The 22,642-nt window shown below is 34.8% G+C and overlaps 1 protein-coding gene across 1 annotated transcript in view; it reads left to right on the top strand.

The window, feature by feature from the left end:
* Positions 1-22,642, top strand: part of fry (microtubule binding protein furry) — a 1,411,512-nt gene that overhangs the window by 1,348,090 nt on the left and 40,780 nt on the right. Inside the window, exons 40-44 of the mRNA XM_081727912.1 lie at positions 2,733-2,900; positions 6,623-6,763; positions 12,973-13,141; positions 14,775-14,974; positions 17,833-17,907. Coding sequence (XP_081584038.1) covers positions 2,733-2,900; positions 6,623-6,763; positions 12,973-13,141; positions 14,775-14,974; positions 17,833-17,907 — 753 coding nt within the window. The remainder of the gene's footprint in view (positions 1-2,732; positions 2,901-6,622; positions 6,764-12,972; positions 13,142-14,774; positions 14,975-17,832; positions 17,908-22,642) is intronic.

Here is a 22,642-nt window from a genome sequence, read left to right as displayed (position 1 = left end):
TTAATTTTCTTTTCTTGTCTTTCCTTTTATCTTTTTCTTTAAAAAAAATCTATTAAATGTTCTCTTATTAGTGAAAGTACTTCATATACGTAAGTACAAGGCATTTTCAATATGCAAAGCCTGTTAAAAAGTTAATGACAGTTTTGACGGCATTAGTATATGTAATGATTCATATTACCAATTTTTGCAGGTGAAACACACTAATTATCTCGGATGAGGTACCCTGTGTACCATGTCATGTATGGTGTTTGAGCAAAATATGGGATAATATAGTAATGATAGAATAGTTTGCGTATCTAATATTGTTTCTCTAGGGATCTGATTGTATATGCAGCTAAAGCTAGCTTCTTACAGAGAGCCTTTCCCTTCCTTTCAACCTTTTTGGATTATAATGATTAGAATCGCAGTTTTAGAACCAAGTTGACCTTGTCACTGATTGTTACAAAGTAATTCTTGTTTAAAGTATAATGGTTTCAACAATTACTACATAAACTGTGACCACAATGGCCCGGACATGAATTCGAATTTCCTGTTCCAAAGTTGAAATGTTGAATTGTTGTAAATAAAGAATGTTGATAGCGACGGATTTATTATTCTGTGTAGTATAAAGATCATATCAAAATAAAACTTGTCTAAAAGTAAAATTGTTTTAAAGTATAAAAAGTAAGATAGTTCTGAGTTTTAAACTCTTAAAATTATCCGGCGTACATCATCTTCGTTTTCCCTACAGAGGACATTTATATGATCTGTTTGGAAGGCGGCGAAAGACTCCCTCCCCCGTACCACGGTTAAAGAATAAACATTTCTATTTTTTGAAGAGTAACATTAATTTGCTTTCGTATCATTACGCATCAGAGGTAAGCACTCTACCGCTAAGCTACCGTGGCCCTCAAGTTAATGATTGAAATCTAATCAGACATGATAAAAATTACGGAAATTGTCAAATATGCGAAATACAAATTTTGAGGTTCTAAAAAAAAAAAAAAAAAAAAAAGGAAAGAAAGAAAAAATATAACAGTCATATTCCTAGGTCACACTAAATTAGTTAATGACGGTAAGGAACACATACTGAAATTTAATTTTAAGCTTACCTTTTTTGTGTCTTGTTTTCAGAAATATGTGTTTACTTTTGCTGTATTTTCTAAGTTGAAATTATCCTCAGTGATGTAGACTGCTTTTTTTCTTTTAATTTTTTTTTCTTACATTGTGGAGTTTCAAAATCTCTCCTTCTACCAGTCTGAATTTCCTTTTGATATTTTTTATGCTTCATGTCACGTTTCTTTTCTTTCTTTAAATTTCAGTGCATTCCAAATGAAATCGTACTCCTAAATTTGTTCAAGGAGCGAAGCGCAAATTTTTAATTTAGAGAAGGCTTAAATGGACTTTGATGGGGTCCACTTCAGATGATGGGGTCGTTTTACTATTTGTCTTTCTTTGTTTCTCTTTGTTGGTGTCTTTGGTGATTCTTGGGTAATCGAAAGTATCAGTCTACTTTTTAAGTGTATTTGTGATTATTCAACCCAACAAATACTTTATGTTTTGATTTTGTAAATGACTAGATTAGGATGTCTGTGTTATAGTAACGTTTTTTAATAATTCAAATTGTTGAAAACAATTGTTTATCTTACAGTATTTTTGAATTTAAGATAGTTTATTTTCCAGCATTGTGATGATATCTTTCTTTCTCTTAATGAAATTTCATCTAAAAGTATCTAGATTGTACTTCCAGGAGCTACACCTAAAAAAAAAAAATAAAATAAAATAAAATAAAAAAATAAAAAAAAACGTAGTGATAGTAAATATAATTTACCAATTCGAGAATCTCACTGGTTCTGGAATATGGAAGAGGTCCCTCTAGAGATTGCGTCCACTCCGCCATTCTTCTTATGGACAATCTTTCATTTCTGCTTTTACTTTCACATCTTTTGGTACGTTATTTATTCCTTTGACATTTATTTTTTGTTCTTGAGTCACTTTCCTATTATCGTAAAAAAATGGGAACGTGTAAAACCGAAAACCGGTTTCTAGATAAACTTATTTTATTTTCTCAAAAACCGGTTTCTAGAAAAACTTATTTTGGTTTCTCAAAAACTGATTTCTAGAAAATCTTATACCGGTTTTCTAATAAACCGATTCAGTTTTTCACTCGAAACGATTTCGGTTTTCTTCAAAAACAGGTTCAATTTTTCACTGAAACCAGTTTTGGTTTTTTCACCGAAAAATGTTGGGTTGTTACTGAAACCAGTGTGATTTTTGTCGAAGTCGGTATCAGTTCTTGTTCTTGTGGTACTCATTTCCAAGCAACTTAACGAAGAAGTCTATCAAAAATTTTTTTGTTTCAAAACCGAACCGGCTTTAGAAACGAAGCCAGTTAGACAGAAAATCGAAACCGGTTTTTGATCAAAACCAAACACATTTAAAAACGGAAACTCTTTTTAAAAGAAAAATCTTGAAAGTTTTGAAAAGCCAGTTTCGGTTTTTCTGAAAACTGCAAAACTTGTTTTTGTGCCGACCACTGATAGGAACTTCTTAGGTAACATATTTTTAAAAAATAATATTCTATTATATGTTACGGAATATTCTAACTCTCAGTACCGACCTTGATAATAATTTTACGAAACTTTGTTCGTTCATGCTGTTTTGTTTATTGTTATTGACTAGAGTTTGATAGTCACAAGAAATGAAATTGTGAAATTTTCATGATAAAGCTAAATATTCTTCTCCTTTATTAGGTGAGTGCAGAGAAGAGTAAGAAATTGGAGAACCTAGGGACTGTTATGACGCTGTATAGTCGTCGTACTTTCAGTAAAGAGAGCTTCCAGTGGACAAAGTGTGTGGTAAAATATTTGTATGATACGTATGCACACCTCAGTCTCACGATGCTAGCCTTCTTAGTAGAGGTAAGCTTGCTTCTTATATTTCATTGGTTTTATTAGTTTTATCTATTAGTATGTACTACGAGGGTAATTCCAAAAGTAACGTCTTCTGTTTTTCAAAAGTACAGGAAAACGTTTATTTTCAATACTGTTCACATCATTGTAAAGCGTTTTTACATAAGCACCATTTCGGTCGATGCATTTTTCTAGGTTCTGTGGTAGTTTATGTATGCCCGTCAAATCAGCTCGCCATCATGTGTTTGAGAAAGAGTTGAACGTCATTTTTCACCGCGTTGTCGTCGCGCGTTCCGGCTAAATGTTCTTTCAACTTAGGAAATAGATGCTAGTCACTGGTTTGATCTACCTTCTAGACTGTCTTGCCAGAAATTGACGGTCTCCTGGTCCTTTCTTCGTCATGAATTTCTGTACGACCAGCTGCAAACTCCCTATAGCATTTCTGGACGTTTTCGACATTCATACACGATTCGCCATACACTTCCGTCAATTGGCTATGAATTTAAATCAATTTAACACCTTTTGCATTCAAAAACCGAATAACTGCGCGAATTTCGCACTTGGCGGTAGCGCCAAGCGGAAGCTTCCTTACAAGTGGCTGCCAAGCCAAGACTAAGCGTCCCAGCTATAGTGTCCGTGACGTCTTGTGAAGTTTGGGCTCTACACGAATCATAGAACCACTTTTAGTCACGTGTGATTGCATCGGAAGAATTCGGTACGATTTGTGGAACTGCCTTCCGAATGCACACTTCAGAAAAAGTGAGAGAGCAGAAGTGCACCAACAACGTTGCCAAACTTCGAAGACATGGAGAATGAGCGCGAAAAAAAGCTGTTAAAGAATTATAACATGAATACTAACAATTATTCGAATTAAACGGTAATAATAAAAGTATAAAACAATAGTAACAAGAAGAACAACAAAATGAAACTTAACGGCAATCCGACAACATTGTACTCTCAGGAGATGTTCTTCGTATAGCACGAGTGACGACACTGGCAAAATTTCATGCATGGGGGAGGGGGGGTTGAAGACCGGATCACATTCTCGCATTCCATTGGCTGGTAAAATTGGTAAATCTAGGTGAAGCTTCACGACTCTCTGCGAAGACTATAGCTGCGCGCAGGCTTGTTTGGGAGTGGAGAAGGAACAAAACACACCAGTGTTGCCAGTAGCCAATTGAACAATTTCTCTGCGTTCCCAGCGTTTTGAAAACCTTACATTTAAGATTACCCTCGTATCATTTTTTTTTTTTAAAGAGAGAAACATTCTTTTTGTAACCACTAAAATTAGAAACAAATTCAAAATTGCCTTAGGTTCTGGGGGCCGCGGTGGCTCAGTGGTAGAGCGTTCACCTCTGGTGCTTGGGGTCCCAGGTTCGATCCCAGCCCCCGCCAAGTGAACTTTGTAGTGGACAAACACCGTGTGCGTGAGTTTTCTCGGGGTTCTCCCGTTTCCTCCCACTTTCTTCATTCCACCATGTCATTCATCACTCATCATCACCGTCTCCTTTAGCCTAACCGGCATAACCGTGGGACGTAAAACTCAAAGATTTCATTTTTCATTTTTGCCTTAGGTTCTTTATGAGACTCCAGATCGGATTATATTACTAGCATAATAAACCTCAGTTTAACCTATAAATTGAAACCGGTTCCAGATATTTATAATAATAATTCCATAATGTTATTAGCATTTAACGGAAGAAAAGAAATGTACAAAGATGAGAGAGATATCAATCGATAGTCTCATTGAGCTGAATAAAATTATTTAAATGAGTGTTAAACCTCATGCGTAGTTTTCGAGAAAATAAAAACATGATGCTGTACGAAAACCGTGCCACTTATTGACTTGAAATCGATATAGAAATACACCCTCATTAATCTCTTCGTTATGAAATTAGCAAGACGACAGTTTATGTGTAGTATGGTTAATGAGATATACCCTAAAATTACCAATAACTGTTAAATTTTAATTTCTCTTTAATTAAAATATTGTCCAAAGATAAGAAATGTATCAGTTGATATATTACATGGAGCAGAACAAGACAACATACTTAAGAGTAAATTTCAATCTGTAGTTCTCAAGAAAATAAATTAAAAAAAAAAAAAAACGAAAATCGAAATCGAAAAATCAGACCTTGTGTTGCGCTAAAAGATATTCGTTTGTTACCAATAGTTGCTGCAAAAATTGTTATTTTATTTAAGCACTGTATGTATTAAAATATTGATACATTGTTAACTAGCGGGTTGTTTGTCTTTTTCCGACAGTGATGCACATACTAGTTGTAATAGCAAAATATTGTAATAGTAATCTATTTTTTTGACGTTTTGTTCTAATTCATTTATTCATTTATTCATTTATTGTGTGTGTGTTATTCGTGTAATCGTATGAGATGGAGATCTGATTTATGACTCAGTAGTTTTGTTTATTTATTTATTTTTCATAAAGCCAGGGATAAATGCTTTTATGTCTACAGAATAAAGAAACTAGGTGAAGTGTTTTTGTACTGTAATTAGTTTGCAATTTTTCGGTTTGAAATGAAAATTGTGCTACCAAGCTGAATTGTATGCATAATTTGTTGATTCGCTTTTGAAATAAATGGATGTCTCAACGGATTAACATATGTTCGGCAATCTCGTATTACAACCTGTCTTCAAAAATACAAACTATAAAATATCCAAATCTTTGGTACAACATCTTTGGACAGAACAGGGGCGAGAAACTTTAGAGAAATGGCCGCAGAAAAAGAAGGCAGGTTGTAAGTATCGCTGTTATCGTATTCCATCATGACAAGTCAATTTTCAAATTATACAAGGAAGTTACGGTAAATTAATTCGGACAGCAATAAAAACTAAATTCAAAGAACGAAATCTGGAAATTTATTTAGAGACGTTCATTTGTCCAGGGTTCGATGTCTTCTTATTGTCCATTTTCTGGGATTTAGAACAGAGAGTGGCATTAGTAGAGACGTATCATCTGTGGGCACATCCAAAGTGTCATATGGACTATATCTTCATGGAATTCGGAAAGGTATTTATATACAGTAAGAAAAGCAAGATCCTAGAGCTCTTCAAAGAGTTCATATTATAGTACTAAGATAGAAAATTGTAAGTGTTAATTTCACAAAAGTACTAAATTTTTACATTGCATATTAATGTTTATTATTATTATTAAGTATTCTGCCTTTTGATAGGTTCTGGGACTAAATGAGTTTTTTTTTTTCTTTTTTCTTCTTCTTAATTTTCAGTTTGGGCCTGGAAACGTTTCTTTTATGCTTCTCGATTTTCAGCTTCCTCTTTTGACTCCCAATATTTTCTTCTATTTTGCAAATCATTGATCACTTGTGTTCTTCTTCCTATTCCTTTGCTTTCCTTCCATCTTTCCTTCTATGGCGGTATGAAGAAGATAATTTTTTCGCAAGATGTGTCCGATCCAGTTGGCCTTTCTACAAAGAATGATGGCTAGAAGCGTCCTCTTCTGTCCTATCCCTTTTATAACATCTTCGTTTGTTACTCTTTCTGTCAATTTTATCTTCTTCATCTTCCTCCAACACCACATTTTGAAGCTCTCTAAATATTTCTTCTCTAACTTCCGTAACGTCCAAGTCTCTGAACTATCAAGTCCAATACTCCATATATAGCACTTGACCAATTCCTTATGTTTATTATTAATGTATCTGTAATGTATATTATTAATGTATATGTAATGTATATTATATGTTTACTATTCCTAGGTATTGGAAAAGGGACCTTCGAATGTTCAATTGCCAATTCTCAGTATTATTCATTGTATGCTTCATTATGTGGATCTGAACTCTGCTGCTACGCAGCCTATTAACGGAGATCTTTTGAGAGTAATTGCCAAATACATAGAGGTAAGGTTATATTATTATTATTATTATTGTTATTATTATTATTATTATTATTATTATTATTATTATTATTATTATTATTATTTCTACATATTTATGGTTGTCACGAAGCAGCATATTCAGCCAAATATGTGTGTATTCATGTGTACCATTTTTTTAAAATTATTTATTTACTGTGTCATCGTTTTGTAAATATCGTGCTATCTTTCAAGGATTAGCATTAGATTTCTGTGCTTTTGGCATCTATGGCCATGTTAGCCCGTCACTTATAATGGATGAAGTCTCTGAACTATGAACATATTTCTCAACTCAACAAAAAATTAAGTAGTATTTGTTTCGGTCTCTGTAGACTAAGAGGTAATGTCACAACAGAGGCTTTAGTCTCGGTGTACTATGAAAAATTCCATTCTTTAGTAAGTTACGGTATTATTTTTGGGGGTTATTCTACTGAATGTATTAACACGTTTCGCTTACAAAAGAAAGCCCTAAGGGTTGTGTTTCGGTTGTCACCAAAGTCTTCTTGCAAGCCCATCTTTCGAGGACAAAAAATATTACCATTACCTTGTGTATATCTATATAAAATTATCTTGTTTACCGTAAGTAACAAACACTTATTTATTGAAAACAGTAACGTCCATAAATACAATACTCGATTCGTTAATAATTTGCATGTTATCCCCCAAAATTTCTCGTTTTTTTTAAAAAAGCGTATATATTAACTGTACAAAAATTTTCAATAAGTTACCTGACTTTCGAAAGCAAAACAAATCAATTCTATGTTTAAATCTGATCTTCACGAGTTCTTAGTAGATAAATGTTACTACTCGGTAAATGAGTTTTTTCAAGACAATGTATATATATATATATATATATATTTATTTATTTGTTAATTATATTATGAATGTGTAAGCTTATAAAAGTCATAGTTATGTATGTATTACTCTATCTGTAAGTTTTTTGACAACTGTATGTGTACTCGAGAATAATCTCATTTGTATGCAAAACAGGCAAATAAATAAATAAATAGATGACGTCTCCTAGCGATCACACTATACAAAGAAAGGGAAGGAGGAAAGGATTGGGGAAGGAAGGAAACGGCCTGGGATCTGAATTTCGGCCATGCCTGGTGTGAATGAGAAAAATCCAGGAAAACCTCACTCAGGATGGCTGGCCTGAAAAAGCTTTCACACTTTTTCGATGAGTATCCCTACCGGGAATCGAACCCAGGACCCATCGCACCAAAGACGGGCGCGTTAGCGACTACGCTACGCGGGGTCATTACTATCTTTCAAGTTACGTGGTGCAATCTGAGAAGTCTAACTTCCATCTTGATACAAGAGTTATTTTGTTCAATACCGCTCAATAATTTGCAGTGATTTTTCTTAGGTTTTGTTTCTGTCACCACAGATTTCTTTACATCCACTCATCATTTACTCTCTTCTTTTTCTTCATATTCTTTTTATTTTTCTTTTCTCTCCATCCTCAGAATGCTTCTTCTCAAAATGTAATAAAAGATACGAGCTGCCACACTAAATTTTCTTGTTCCCATTTCCAAAACTACATCACGTTATTGTACAGTGTCTACTGGACTGGTAAATAAAATTGGGTGAGTCGTTTTCGAGAAAATCATCCGAAAAAAATAATTTCCACAATCCGTGAGAATTTCTCAGGAGAAATGGCTTATGTCATCTGGAAGAATTGTTAATGAAACATTTATTTACAAAATATGAACAAAGTCGCCTGAGTCGTTTTTGAGAAAATTGTCCACAACGGACATACATTCAAGAATAAACTACCCTTTTTTCGACATTTCCCAGAAAAATGGCTATTACTGTATAAATTATTGATGTATGAAATATAAACAAAATCGTTAAATTCGTTTCGAAAAATTTCATAGTTTTTGATATTTACCCTCCAGTAAGCTATCCTTATTTTGATGGTCCCCATCCCCATAGAGAACGTATAAATCTTAAGTTTAAAATTTGATCGAGATACATTGAATGGTATGACCTAGGCAAACATTTGTGTATCGGGATGGATAAACAGGCATATACATCCAAAAAACATTTTTTTCGGCATATAGAAGCTATGAAATGTATAAATCCATTGAAATTTAGATTATTATTATTTCACGATTACCATGATCCTTCTCCCTTGTCGTCGCTCTAAAATAAAAATTGTCAAATAAACAGTAGATACGCACGTAGAATAATTGTCATCAGAAAAATTCAAGGTTAGCCTAAATGTTTCACCGTGTTTCAAAGCACAGGTATACGAAGTAGAAAGATGGGTGATATATGAAAAGATAGATACACTCACCGAGTTTAAAAAGCCTGCTTTGTGGCTCGTGTGCACACTAGATAGCAGGCCTGTGACGGTATTCTACAAGATGGCGGCAATGCAGAAGAGTTTTGTGTGGTAGAATATATGGTTATGTACCGTTTGGATGTGCGCCTGGTGACCATTTGAACATTCGTAGAATGTACCAGAAATTTGGCGAGTGTATGTATCTTTTCATATATTACCCGTCTTTGTGCGTCATATACTTATAAATAAACAGTGCTGTGAAATTCGATGAGTCATTTAGGCTAACCATACAGGAGCATAGTATCAGAACATTACTTAAATAATAATAATTGGTAGGGGCACGAGTTTTTCGCACTAAGAATTTGAGAATTTCGCGTTTCGTTTTTTATATTTCGTGTTTTGTCGCATTTTCCAAATGTTTCGGGCCCGAGTCCCGGTGGGGCACTCGGTCGAAAAAGTGTAAAATGCTTTTTTCAGGCCAGCCATCCTGAATGAGGCTTTTCTGGGTTTTCCTCATTCACACCAGGCAAATGGTACCTAACTTATAGATCCCAGGCCGCTTCCTTCCTTCCACAATCCTTTCTTCTTTCCCTTTCCCCGGATAGTGTGCTCGCCGAAGGATGTCATCCCTCATGCGTGACGAGTTAAATGGTCATAGATGCCGAAAACCCAGAAATTTAAAATGCTAAATCCAAATAAAGTTTCGCATTTTGTAGCTCTTGTGGAAAAGATTCCCTGATATTTTAAAAATTGTTCCTTTTATTCATAGATCACTACAGGTATAAGCCATTAATTACCTAAAAACAAAATACACTGAGTATTTCACTTGACACTATAAATTTCACTTATAGAAAATTATATTTTTTTTAAATCAAACTGAAGAAAAATCAGTAACTTACTACGAGTAGGAAAGTTTTGCTGTCTTCTGAAAGCCTAGGCAAAAATTACATTTAAGCATTAAACATCAGCATGTTACATGTTTCCACATTTTCCTCGTTCATTGTTGTACGTTTGTCACTTATCATCAGTCCATGCCATTGGCTACCTAATTAAAACGGCTTCTCCCCATCCAGCTGCGATGGTGATAGCTAATGCGTAACATGTTCTCTATAGCTGTGTCCGAATCACCCAAAATGCATCGCTCATGCCACGTTGTACCGTTTCGTCAGTGGAAAACTGGCGTTTTTAAATTAATGAAAATCTATTTTTTAAATTTCGCGTTATTTCGCATATTGTTAAAAATTTTCGCGCAAAACTATCGATTTCGCGTTTTAACGCGCAATGAAAACCAATGAAAATACACATAGAATATCATAAAACTTCAAGAAACTGAAAATTACTTAATTCTGACGAATTTCGTTTTATCGCGCATTGCGAAAAACTCGTGCCTCTAATAATAGGTATAGTGGGGGCATTTTCTTAACTTTTTATTTTAATTTAATTTAATTTGGATCCTTCTACATGATGTTAGATTGGGGTCAAGTTGCAGACTTATTTACGTTTTACTAAAACCAAACTTACCAAACTTGTCAACAGTATAAAAACAATATTCCAGAAGTCACTTTTTAGGTACTTTTTATAAGCCCTTTCTTATTTTAATTACAACTTACATGTTATGTAATTTGTTACGAATAGAAATGTTACACCTTTTTGATAATATTGCTTCTAGTCAGTGGCGTATTTAGGGGAAGGGGGCTTCCGGGCTTAAGCCCCCCGAAATCTTACTTACTATAGTAAAGTATATGAAATATCTTGCAGAATTTTCACATTTTCAGGCAAAGCCCCCCCCCCGAAAGTTAGCAAAGCCCCCCCGAAACAAAATCGTAAATACGCCACTGTTTCTAGTCATGTGTCTTACACATATTATGATTTTGTGATCTTCATTTAATATGATTGAGATCTTCAGAGTTAAACTTTGCATGACTATAACGTAATAGAAATATAAGCCTAACACGTTTCTTTTTCTGTCTTCTTCGATATCCAATATTTTTTATTTTCTTTTTGCCGATTTTCTTTATATTCATATTTCCTACACTTTTAGTCATTTTCATCTTGCTTTTACAGAATCTGTGTTCCATCTTATAGCGCAATACTTTGTACAAAACATTCGATTTAGATCTTTTCTTAGTTCCTTATTGAAGGCTCCTCAAACTACAGTTAATATCTTCTTCATGTTTTCTTTGCAAGTTCTGTATGTGTCTCTATATTCTTTGTTCCCACGTCATATTTTTCATTATTAATACAATTTTGGTACCAAAAACTCATCGTCATACCCGTGTCCTATATTTTCCTGTTAGGAAGCGAAGCCTAATGTTTTTATTCAACATATTCCCCTTGTCGTACAATGCACTTTTCACATCGCTGCTGCAGTGCTTGCAGGCCAGACAAATAGAAGTCGGATGAATATTCTGCAAACGAGGCCTCTGTTTGAGAAATGGCGTCATCGGCGCCATTGAAATGCGTTCCCTTTAAAAACATTTTTTAATTTAGGAAAGAGATAAAAGTCTGATAGAGCCAAATCAGGCGAATAAAGTGGATGTTCCTGTATTTGAAACCGTAGGTCCTCCAATTTTTTCAGTGTCAGGCGTGCCTTGTGTGAGGGCGCGTTCAAAAGTTTAATCCATTTTGCCGCGACCTTCCTAATATCCAAGTCTTCATGGGTAACTTTCCACACCAGTTCATGACTAATGCACATGTATTCTCTATCTGTTTGAGCGGTATTCGGCGATTGTCGAGAATCATCCGGTGAATGGCGTCAATCATCTCGGGAGAGGTCACTGAAATTGGTCTGCCACACCTTGGATTATCGCTCAGACCAAACTGCCGACGTTTGAAGTTCGCTGCCCATTTCTTCACAGTGGCATACGATGGTGCCTTGTCCCCTAATGTCGTGACAAGGTTGTTGTGGATCTCCTTCGGCGAGAGCCTCTGTAGGAAGAGGTACTTGATGAATTCACGGTGTTCGAATTTACTAATTTCTGGGACGTGGGCTGACATCCTCACTTTGGACCTGAAAAAAACAAATTTAAAATTGGTTTAGTCAAACCAAATTTTGAACTGTAGCTTCACAAATTATAAGCCTCATAAACGTATATAACTTTTATATCTAGCTTTGTTTGAACCTGGGTAGGCTGAGAACTTATCAACCTACCCTCGTATGTAATTTTAAAATGCTGGTCCAGTCGTTTCAATCCCATTGCTTTCGCTTCAAAATATTCATGATTATTTTACGAGGGCTGATAAATAAAGAATGATCATAAATGAATAAAGCAATTGCTTGTACTAAACCTCAAAATTTTGATGGTCTTTTTCAAAGTAGTCCCCATTACATGGAATGCACTTGTCCGAACGTTTTTGCCGGTCATCAAAGACATGCTTGAAGTCATTTTTGGACAGATCCTTCAAAATCACCTCCGCAGCTTTTACCACTGCCCCTGAAGATGCGAAACACCGTTCCCGGAGGTGTTTCTTCAAAGTTGGAAAAAGAAAGAAATCACAAGGGGCTAAATCAGGACTGTATGGAGGATAGGGTACAATGGAACGTTGCTCTTTATAAGATAATCAACAGAATTTCTGTACTGTTCTCCTCGTGTTACTTCCATGTTGCATTATGCGAAACTGAAACTACGTGTGCTTGAACGGCTTTCAAGGTAACATTCCTGACGTTATGATCTTCAAACTTGTTCGATCTATTCATCACTTCTCCCACTACACAGACGTGTTTCGTTTTCTGTGCCTTGCTGTTGTATTCACCTCATAAGATTTGATGATTAGTCTTTATTGCTCAGCCTACATATATTTCCAGATAGAAGCTTTAAGATTTCATGTGGTAAACAAAGAAAACAATATAATTGAAATACAATACAATTAATTCTATAGTTTTTTTTCCTTTTTTTAAATTTTAGGGAGCACATTGGAAAGAAGCACTGAAAATCTTGAAGTTAGTTGTTACCCGATCTTCCACATTGGTAGCTCCACCAACGTCGATCCATCAGACTCACTGGGAATGCTCAGTATCTTCACCTCACCCGTCGTTTACAGACAATGAAATATTTACCAAGAAAGAACTTCCAGGTATGATTGTTTTGATTTATATTTACAGCCTTTTTCAGCGGCGATGCTGTATAGTTTGAAGTGGATTCTAAACCACTGTAATCTGTTCGCTGATCTTCTACCGGGAATCGAACTTGGAACCTCGTGCGTCAGAGGCTCGTACGCTAGCCACTTGATCAGCAAGGGGAGCTCTACAGGTATAATATGTATACAGGATGTTTAAAACCAGGATCGACAACGTTTGGGAGGTGATTCCTGACACCAAGATAAGACAAAACGTATAGACCAACCTGGGTGCAGAAATTCGTCAATTCAGAGTTACAGGCTACCGAAAACATGAAAAAATGAACTTTAAAAGTCCATAGCTCCAATACTATGGGACCTACCGTAGTCGGGTCAAGACGTCGCGTAGGAACTAATATGTGCGGTATCCAAAAACACATGTTTCAGAATCCTGCGGTACTCCGCAACAATTTTTGTAGAGGGAGTTTGGCTACAGGATATAATTTGAAGTACACACCAGCTACCTTTACAAACATTGTCCTATGATTTTAACTGACTTCAAAAATGGTTCTTTGTTCGATCTCAATGTTTCTTGATGTCTGCGATAATCTCTAATGAAAATTTAAAAGAAAGGTTCAGAAGTATCCAGATAAGGTTGTGGTTATAACATTTTGTACGTGGATTCTTCCAGATTGATATTATATGCAAATTTTGAGAATATTAATCAAGTTGATTAATGGGTAAATTCGTTTGTATATATATAATCCGTTAACATACCTATTTACTGACATATTAGCATGTGAGACGCACTTTTCTTTTTCCTTTGAGAATAATGCATCTTATGCGCGATACAGAAATTTTGATTATTTCAGATTCAATAAGTATTCCGAATTGTATGTTGTTTGATGTCTTTCTTGTTTCCTTACGATTTGCCAAGCATTCCGCTTTTCAGTAAATGTAGCAGTTTAGTAACTCAATAAATTAGCAGTTCAGTAACTCAATAAATGTAGCAATTCAGTAATTCAGCAAATGTAGAGTTCAGTAACAGTAAATGTAGCAGTTCAGTAACTTAATAAATGTAGCAGTTCAGTAACTCAGTAAATGTAGTTCGGATATAGCCGCGTTACTTACTGCTTCAGGGTGTGTGTGCTTTCCTTGGATGCATATGAATCTACATTTAGTTAAACGTTCTTAACTTCGCATTTTTCTTGCTAAAATATGACTTCGTATTAAAAAAAAAAAAAAAAAAAACTAAAATAAATAGTGAAAATATTTTTTCCTTGTATTTGAATACAGAAAATGGGGTGCATATTATACTGGTACATGACCGGAAAATATGGTATTTCTCTCTAGAATATTCTAAAGACAGCTTTTGCAAGACTTACCTTCAATCCAATACTTATATATAGCTCTTAGATTTGTTCTGCCTTTAACTAAAAATGTAATTGTTCTAAATTGTAGCTGAAATACTACTCTGATCTATGTAACTGGTTAATAAAAAGCTTCTTGTTCAAACAGTTTTACACAAATATATGCACACTTTAGAAAGTAAAATATCTTAAAATATTTACAGTTCTTCCCAAATAGTTATAAGTTTCACCAGCTATTCCCACTAATAGTAAGCATAAAGGTTTTTATTCTTTTTTTTTAGGAAGGACCATGGAGTTCACTTTCGATCTGTCTCAAACGCCAGTGATTGGTCGCCGATGTATTCCAAGAGGAGATGAAAAGACTGATGATGCGGAGAAAGGTGGAGGTACCGCAACATCGGCTTCGCCACGACGTTCAGTATCCTTGTCTCCAGCTGATAGTTCAAGTGTTGCAGGCTGGAAAAGACCGTGGATGTCACAGGTTGAATTATCCTATCTTTATATAAGATGGTTGTAGCGAATATCTGTTAATAAGTGTACTGAAGTCAAAAAATGAGGGAAATGTTAAAGTGAATCTTAGAGAGTTAAATACAAGGTGTGATCAAAAAGTACGGTCAATGTAGTTGCACAGTGCCATCTATCGATGAGTTATCCATTTCAACTAGTAAACTCGGTAGCCTAAACCTTTGGTACAGTCAATGTTGAGTTTGAATGAGTTGTGACGTGTTAGTTGGCTTCCAGAGGCAGAAGAGTGAGGACGTGTTAGGAGTATCTGTCGCGCACCAACATTAAGTTGTTTTAAGCTGAAAAAAAAATGCCAAAGAAGTTCACGAAATGTCAAAATCAGCGTATAACGATAAAGCGGTGGTATTGAAGATTGTTTACAAGTGGTATGAGCGATTCAAAAGCGGCAAGAAGTCGGTCGAAAATGAGAAACGATCGAGACGTCTTTTGACGTCAAAAACAGATGAAAACGTGTAAAAAGTGGCACAAATGATTTGTTCAAACAGACTAATGACTAATCGAGAGCTTTCCGAAGAACCAAACATCTCGTATGAGTCCGTGGAAAGCATTTCAACCACCGATTAAATGGACAAATGGCTTCCTTCTCCATCACGAAAACGCGCGTGCCACGTACACCTTGCATTTGATCCGCGAGTTTTCGACCGAAAAAATATTCCTATCTGTCCACATTCGCTGTGCTTTCCAGATATAGCACCATGCGATTTCTGGCTCTTCTCAAAAAATTAAAACTGTGCTTAAAGAAAAACGTTTTGACACCATTCATGAAGTTGAGAGGGCCACGACAGAGCAGCTGAACGCCCTTCCAAAAGAAGCCTTCCAGAAATGCTTCTAGTCATGGATTCAATGTTGGGATAAGTGGATTGCTAGCCAAGGCAGTACTTTGAAGAAGATTATATCAAATTCATGTTATTACTTTGTTTCTAATTAAATTATTTACCGTATTTTTTGATCACACTTCGTAGTATCAATTCTGGCTTAGTTTCCGTGGTGCAGAATACGATCCATTGGTTTAGTGTTGTTTCTGCGGCGATGATGAATGTTCGGATTTTTGAAATTACGAAACTACGGAATTAGTTCGTGGTTCGTTAGTATAGAGATACAGGATTAACTAACAGGAGTGCCCGATCTTGACACGGAAAGCACAAGATTAAATAAATATAAAACCTGAAATTTCAATATTGTAGAAATTGTCTCCATTTCTTCCATTAGGCGCCGAATTTTCGAAAATGCTATATATACCAAATTTCACTTCCACAATTCCAAAGCAAATAAAATGTAACGTTAAAATATCAAGATCTTTTAACAGCTATCGACAGGAAGTTATACTTCATCGGCATAAAATCCTGAATTTATTATTATTATTATTATTATTATTATTATTATTATTATTATTATTATTATTATTATTATTATTATTATTATTATTATTATTATTATTATTATTATTATTATTATTATTTAAAAACAATGTTACTCTTCCTATTATTGGTTCAAAATATGATACCATATCTTGATACTACATGATACGTCGCGTATTTATACTACTAACAATCCTTCTGACAATCAAGATTATCAAGTATGCTTGTATTTTAATTCTATGTAATACATAGGTTGGATGAAAGATAATGGCAACACTGCTGTCAGATCAGAGGGCTGTGCGTCAGCACTATAAGAGTTCCGTAGCTGCTAAAAGAACGTGAGTTGATGAAAAGTGGTAGGGACTATGTGTTACGCAGTATTTCACGCCGTGAAGTAGAGGAGAAGCACAATACTGTAGAGCAGAAAAGTGGAAGAACAATATACAGGGTAGTGCAAAATTTCGTGTACAACGCTTGGGAGAAAAATCTACACATGAAAACAAACAAAAAAGTATATGTGACATTTTGTTAAATTCGGCGTCATTTCCGAGTGAAAAGCTGTCGCAAATGGCGGCCAAACGACATGTGACATCTCATTGCGGACAAAGGAAAGGTGCAACAGTAAGTGGTCTCAAATACAGTTTAGAGAAAGTAATGCCTGAATGATACAATAGTGTCAGAAGCAAGGGTGGTAGGGACGCGGTGCAAGGCATCAATTTTCCATACGTCAGTCTGTCCACACCAGTATCCCCCTTTGAGAAATTCCTCGCGCCGCGCCTCTACATCTGGCACCGTGTCATTCAGGCATTACTTCCTCTAAACTGTTTGGGACCGTTTGCTGTTGCAGCTTCCCTTTGTCACACGTCATTTTGCCGCCATCTAACTCGGAAATGACGCCGAATTTAACAAAATGTCACATATTCTTTTTTGTCTGTTTTAATGTGTACGTTTTTCTCCCAAGCGTTGTAAACGGAAGTTTGCACCACCCTATATTTCGGATAGATCAACAAAGTGCGTGTATCAAGACTGAAGAAGCACATAGGCGCGGTGCACAGCAATGTTTTCAGGGACTTCATGACATCCTTTTCGCCAAAATGACAGAACCACTTCGCCGCAAGAAGCACTACAATACAAGAGAACCCACCATTCTTGTCATAGGTCGGTCTTTGCGGAATATCGACAAAGATTGGCATGCTGACAGTGTACGACGCCTTCCATACGTGTGGCAGAAGGTGATAAAGATGGGAGGCGATTACATTGAAAGAATATAACAGGTATTCTTTTTGTACACAAAGCTAGGTACGAATTATAACAATTGTCCATTACTTTCTTCTTCAGCCCTTGTATTTATTTATTTATTTATTTTTGTACGACTTTCATTTCGTAGTTCTTGGTTGAAATATCGTGTGTACTGATATATGTATTATTTTATTATAAAATATATGCCTTCTTTTAGGGTCGAGTTCGAGAATGTCTAGTCAACTTATTAACTACGTGTGGACAACGTGTAGGTCTACCAAAGAGCCCTTCTGTGAGTATGAATTTTAGCTTTTTTTTACTAGTATTTCTATATACATATATTTTTTCCTTTATAACATTACGTTTCTTCAATGTTCCAATCAATATGCTTTAATTGCATGCCATGGTTTTTTTCCTCATTACCTGACCTAATTTGCATTTTTATTATCATTATTATTATGATTATTATTGTTCTCTTGATTGATTCTACGGCATGGCATTTAGTTTACCCTTATTGGTGTTGTGAAACTGTACAAGTTCTAATATTTTTTAAACATAGAAATCCTTGTGTATGAACTAACATTCAATACAGAACTTTTTTTTTCCTGTACGACAAAAAGCGGCCGCGAATTGTCTCAGTTCATATAAACTTTAGTGCACTTCACTCATTTTTTGATAATGATTTCAGATTTTATCTCCAATTTTATCGATACTTAATGCGTTTTGTGTTATTTGCGCGAAATTATAAATAATTATAATACATTTTCAAGTATTTACAACTTTTAAACTGTTAATATAGAATAAACAATAGTTACAACGCCAGTTAACAGCACTAAGCCTGCCTTCACACTAGGATCTTGTGAGCCGCTTGTATAAACCTGTGGTGTGAAGGCATTGAATACTTGTGAGCCACTCAAAAGATTGTGATGCCAAAATCACCTACTGATAGGGTGATCTTCATAGCAGCTCAGACCCGCGGCTCACTTGCACCGAAGCGCATGTGTGAAGGCGTACATGTAAGAGAAGTCAAGTTAGCAGATGCAGCTCACACGAGCGGCTCATAGGATCCTAGTGTGAAGGCTACCTAAGAATCGGTCAAATTTTAGTATGAAGGAGGTGAACAAATCCTTTTGACTAATTTCACCAGAAGCCCATTTTATACAACACTGTAATAATAAAAACTGTTCAAAATACAAGAAAAAGAGGAAAAGGTTAAAATGTAGATTTTATCGCATATTTTCCGAGTTTTCACCATTTCGTCATTCGCGCCGTACTCTTTTCAAGAATGTACCAATATTCAGTATAGTTGACGAGTGACACACTATACCCTTTATTGAATTTATCTTCTACTCAGCTGCTATTATTATTATTATTATTATTATTATTATTATTATTATTATTATTATTATTATTATTATTATTATTATTATTATTATTATTATTATTCGACCAGTGGCCATGTGGCTTGAAAGTCTGCTTGTGTTTCTATCACCTTCTTCTTTGTTTGCGTGTCTTTCTAGTGTTAGCATTTTTCAGTATCAAAGTACTGTAGCCCTTTTCATATTACATAGGTGTGATAGAAATGAGTGGGAATATCTTTTTTGTTGACACCGTAAGAGAAACATACTAAAAATAATACAAAACTTACCATTTTTCTTTTGCTTGTTTTTCATAAGTGAAAAGAGATAATGAAATGCAACGTGCCACAATCATAGATAATGTTATTTTACAACAGAAAATATGAACCTGAAGAATTTTCACTATTGCCATCCATACAAATTACAGTGTTACCAGAATAATATTTCTCCCAAAATCTAAGTTAAGGCAGCGACTGGAGGAACGAACTCAACTGCATTTGATTACATATCATATTGTCTTGGAATCCTGTGAACTACATTTTAAATAATAGTTGCATTTATTTTGTAATATACAAAATAGTTTTAACATACAGTTATTAAAATTAAATAATAACGTTATTTAAAAAGAAGTTCACAGGATTCCAAAACAACATGATACTTAATCAAATGCAGTTGAGTTCGTTCATCTAGTCGCTGCCTTAACTTAGATTTTGGGGAAATGTTATTCTGGTAACACTGTAATTTGTATGGATGACAATACTAAAAATTCTTTAGGTTCATATTTTCTGTTGTAGAATAACATTATCTATAATTGTGGTAAGTTGCATTTCATTATCTCCTTTCACTTATGAGAAACAAGCAAAGCAAAAATGGTAAATTTTGTATTATTTTCAGTATATTTGGCTTTTAAACATTATATAAATAGGAGTACATTACAAATCGACATCTTTGTAGTTCATATCGATGGATACATAACAATTAATAAAACTCATGGATGCTTCTAAGGTTCTTAGCCGTTATTAATAAATTTATGTAATTGTGAGTTGAGTCAAATGGGCTCGATTAATCTCCAACTGATGCATTGACTGACACCTTGAACACCAATTACATTTTCTTCAAACGTGTCGGTTCCTTAATTGTAGTTAAGTTATTACGATTCTGACATTCGGTGCAAGAAAACCGGGTTCGATCCCATGTGATGAAGATTTAGTTAAGCTATATATTCATGTCTCGTATAGGTTCAGTGAAAAAGAACCACTTCTGGTTCCTCATACTGATTGACAACGAGGGTTACTGAGGTTGAATCTCACTGCCACCGCTTTTGTTAACATGGTGACATTCAAACTATTATTCTGTAACAATCAGTTAAAAGTTTATAAAATACTTGAAGATAAGACAAAGCTTCCAAATCCATACACATAATGTTAAAACTAAAGCCACTGATAAAATCGAAAACTGCAATAGGTTTAAAATCAACCCCTGCCCAAAATCTATGAAATATCACTATCATTTCTGAGCACTTTAAGACTGATAATTCATGGCCGTCTTTTGTGAAAAAATGAATGGTGTTTCAGATGCTCGAAAAACCAGATTCATTGTTTTGTTCTCAATGGAGTTTTACTCTGTTAATGTAGAGATTAGTTTCTTTTTGTAGACGTGTTGTAGTAACATTGGATTCTCTTCTTGTTTATTTTCCATATTCTGATGGTGATTCTCTCCATGTGTAGGATGGGTACATTAACTCTATTAACAAGGTAACATTGTACATTCAATTGGTTGTTTTTTTGTTTTACCTTTTTATTTCTGAGCTTCTTTGGTGATTGGGAGTGCATGGATTTCTCATTGTACAAAACTACTCAGTGCGTATGATTAGCGTCTACACTCAGATTTGAAGAAAGCAAAAAATACATTTGTAGGTTTGCTTATTTTCATTTCTTCTGTATTTCGTTGACTTAATCACTCAAGTGCTTTTACTAATTGGTGGCGAGCAACACAACTCAATATGTAACAAATTACACTATTTTAAGTGAAAAATATTTTAAAAGTCAGTATGTACATATATATTACCACTTTTCTCTATGCTGTAGCGTATAACTACGGAAGAGTAAGCATAATAATCATTTCTGTCTTGAAGTTTGTTTCTTAGGGGTTCAAATCTTCTTCTAGTCCTAAATTCGGTGATGCCTTTTGATTCTTGTAACAAGAAATCAGGTTCCAGTTTTATTTCTATGTATAAGTTTTAGATAAATTGAAAGAAAATGAAGACCTGTGTGTAGTAGTCACTTGAAAGTTATGATGCTTTTCCGTAAATAATTTGTTCCATCATATTAGTTTATGGAGTCTATGTCGTCTACTTGAATAAAGTTCCAAGAAAAGCTTCATTTATGAGCAGTGGCGTATTTAGGATTCTTGGGGGTTATATACAACACGGGGAAGCAGGAGAGGGGCAATTTCCCACCTGAGTTTGAAAATTAAATATATTTTAATTTATGCATAAATTGAGGCTTTAATGGCAAGAATTGCAGACTGGTGAATCTTATGTGATATGATACATACCAAAATTTAGCAGTGAATCTAACCTTTTATTCTATTCATAGAAGAAAGAGGAAGTATCCTCTTGGCTTACCTAATTTTCGGGGCTACTTATTACCACCTCTTGATTTTCTTTAATTCAAACATTTACCTTTCTTTATAACTAAACAATGTAAATATTCCTTTGCTACAATAAGTAAAGTCCCGTTATGTTGATATTCATGCAAGTTGGTATGAAACACCAGTTTCACTTGTCAGCTCTTAGTTTTGGTGTTACTGACGTAATCTGACTTGAATCACAAGTAACAACGGTCGAAAATATGATAGGAGAAACGAATGAAAGTAACAACTAAGAAAAAGAAACAGAAGAGTAGAATTAACGAAAGAAAAAAAGAACGCAGTTCTGACATAGAATGAAATTTGACAAACACAGTATTATTTCTGAATAAAGCGCATAAGAAAATGGAAAGTCAATGAAATTCTTAGAAATGGTAAGAAGGATTATTGTTGTACGTGGAATGCGAAAAACTAATAAATTTATTTCGGAGGGGGGGGGGGTTGAACCCGATAGCCACGCCTCTGTTTATGAACTTGAAACGTACCGGGTAATTAAAAATTGATCGAATGCGTAATTTCATTTTTTATGTATTTCTCTTTTTTTAAAAATGCTTACATTATTAAAGCACTTCTTGTAAAACACAGACATTTTGCTGCTTGTGAAACACTAACGCTGTAAGTAATATTATAACACTCTGTTAGTTATTACGAGTATGTCCGAATTATTGTCTATGATATTTGTGCACTTAGAAAAAAGAAGACAGTACCTCATCGTTTCTCTGTAAGTTTTAAGATTGAATTCAATATTAAATCTCGTGTATGGGTGTGTAGTAGTTCCCCTGTAACACACAAAAACGAGCACGTCCTGAGGTACACGATATTGTAAATTGAACGATCCATCTATCAAAACCGTATACACCATATTTTTTTTAACTAATGAATTTATCAAATAAAAATATTATTCATGAAATGTACGGAAAAGTTCGCCTAATGGAAAGACTGATATAAAAGGGTTATGCGTTGCTTATGAGGTTGCTAAAACATGTTTGTCCAAGAATAAAGTCAGGGTTGTCGTCCACT

This window comes from Thermobia domestica, chromosome 10 (genome assembly GCF_964235325.1).
Source record: "Thermobia domestica chromosome 10, izTheDome1.hap1.1, whole genome shotgun sequence".
In the NCBI taxonomy this organism is placed as follows: domain Eukaryota; kingdom Metazoa; phylum Arthropoda; class Insecta; order Zygentoma; family Lepismatidae; genus Thermobia; species Thermobia domestica.
This window is presented reverse-complemented; position numbering and strand designations above follow the sequence as displayed.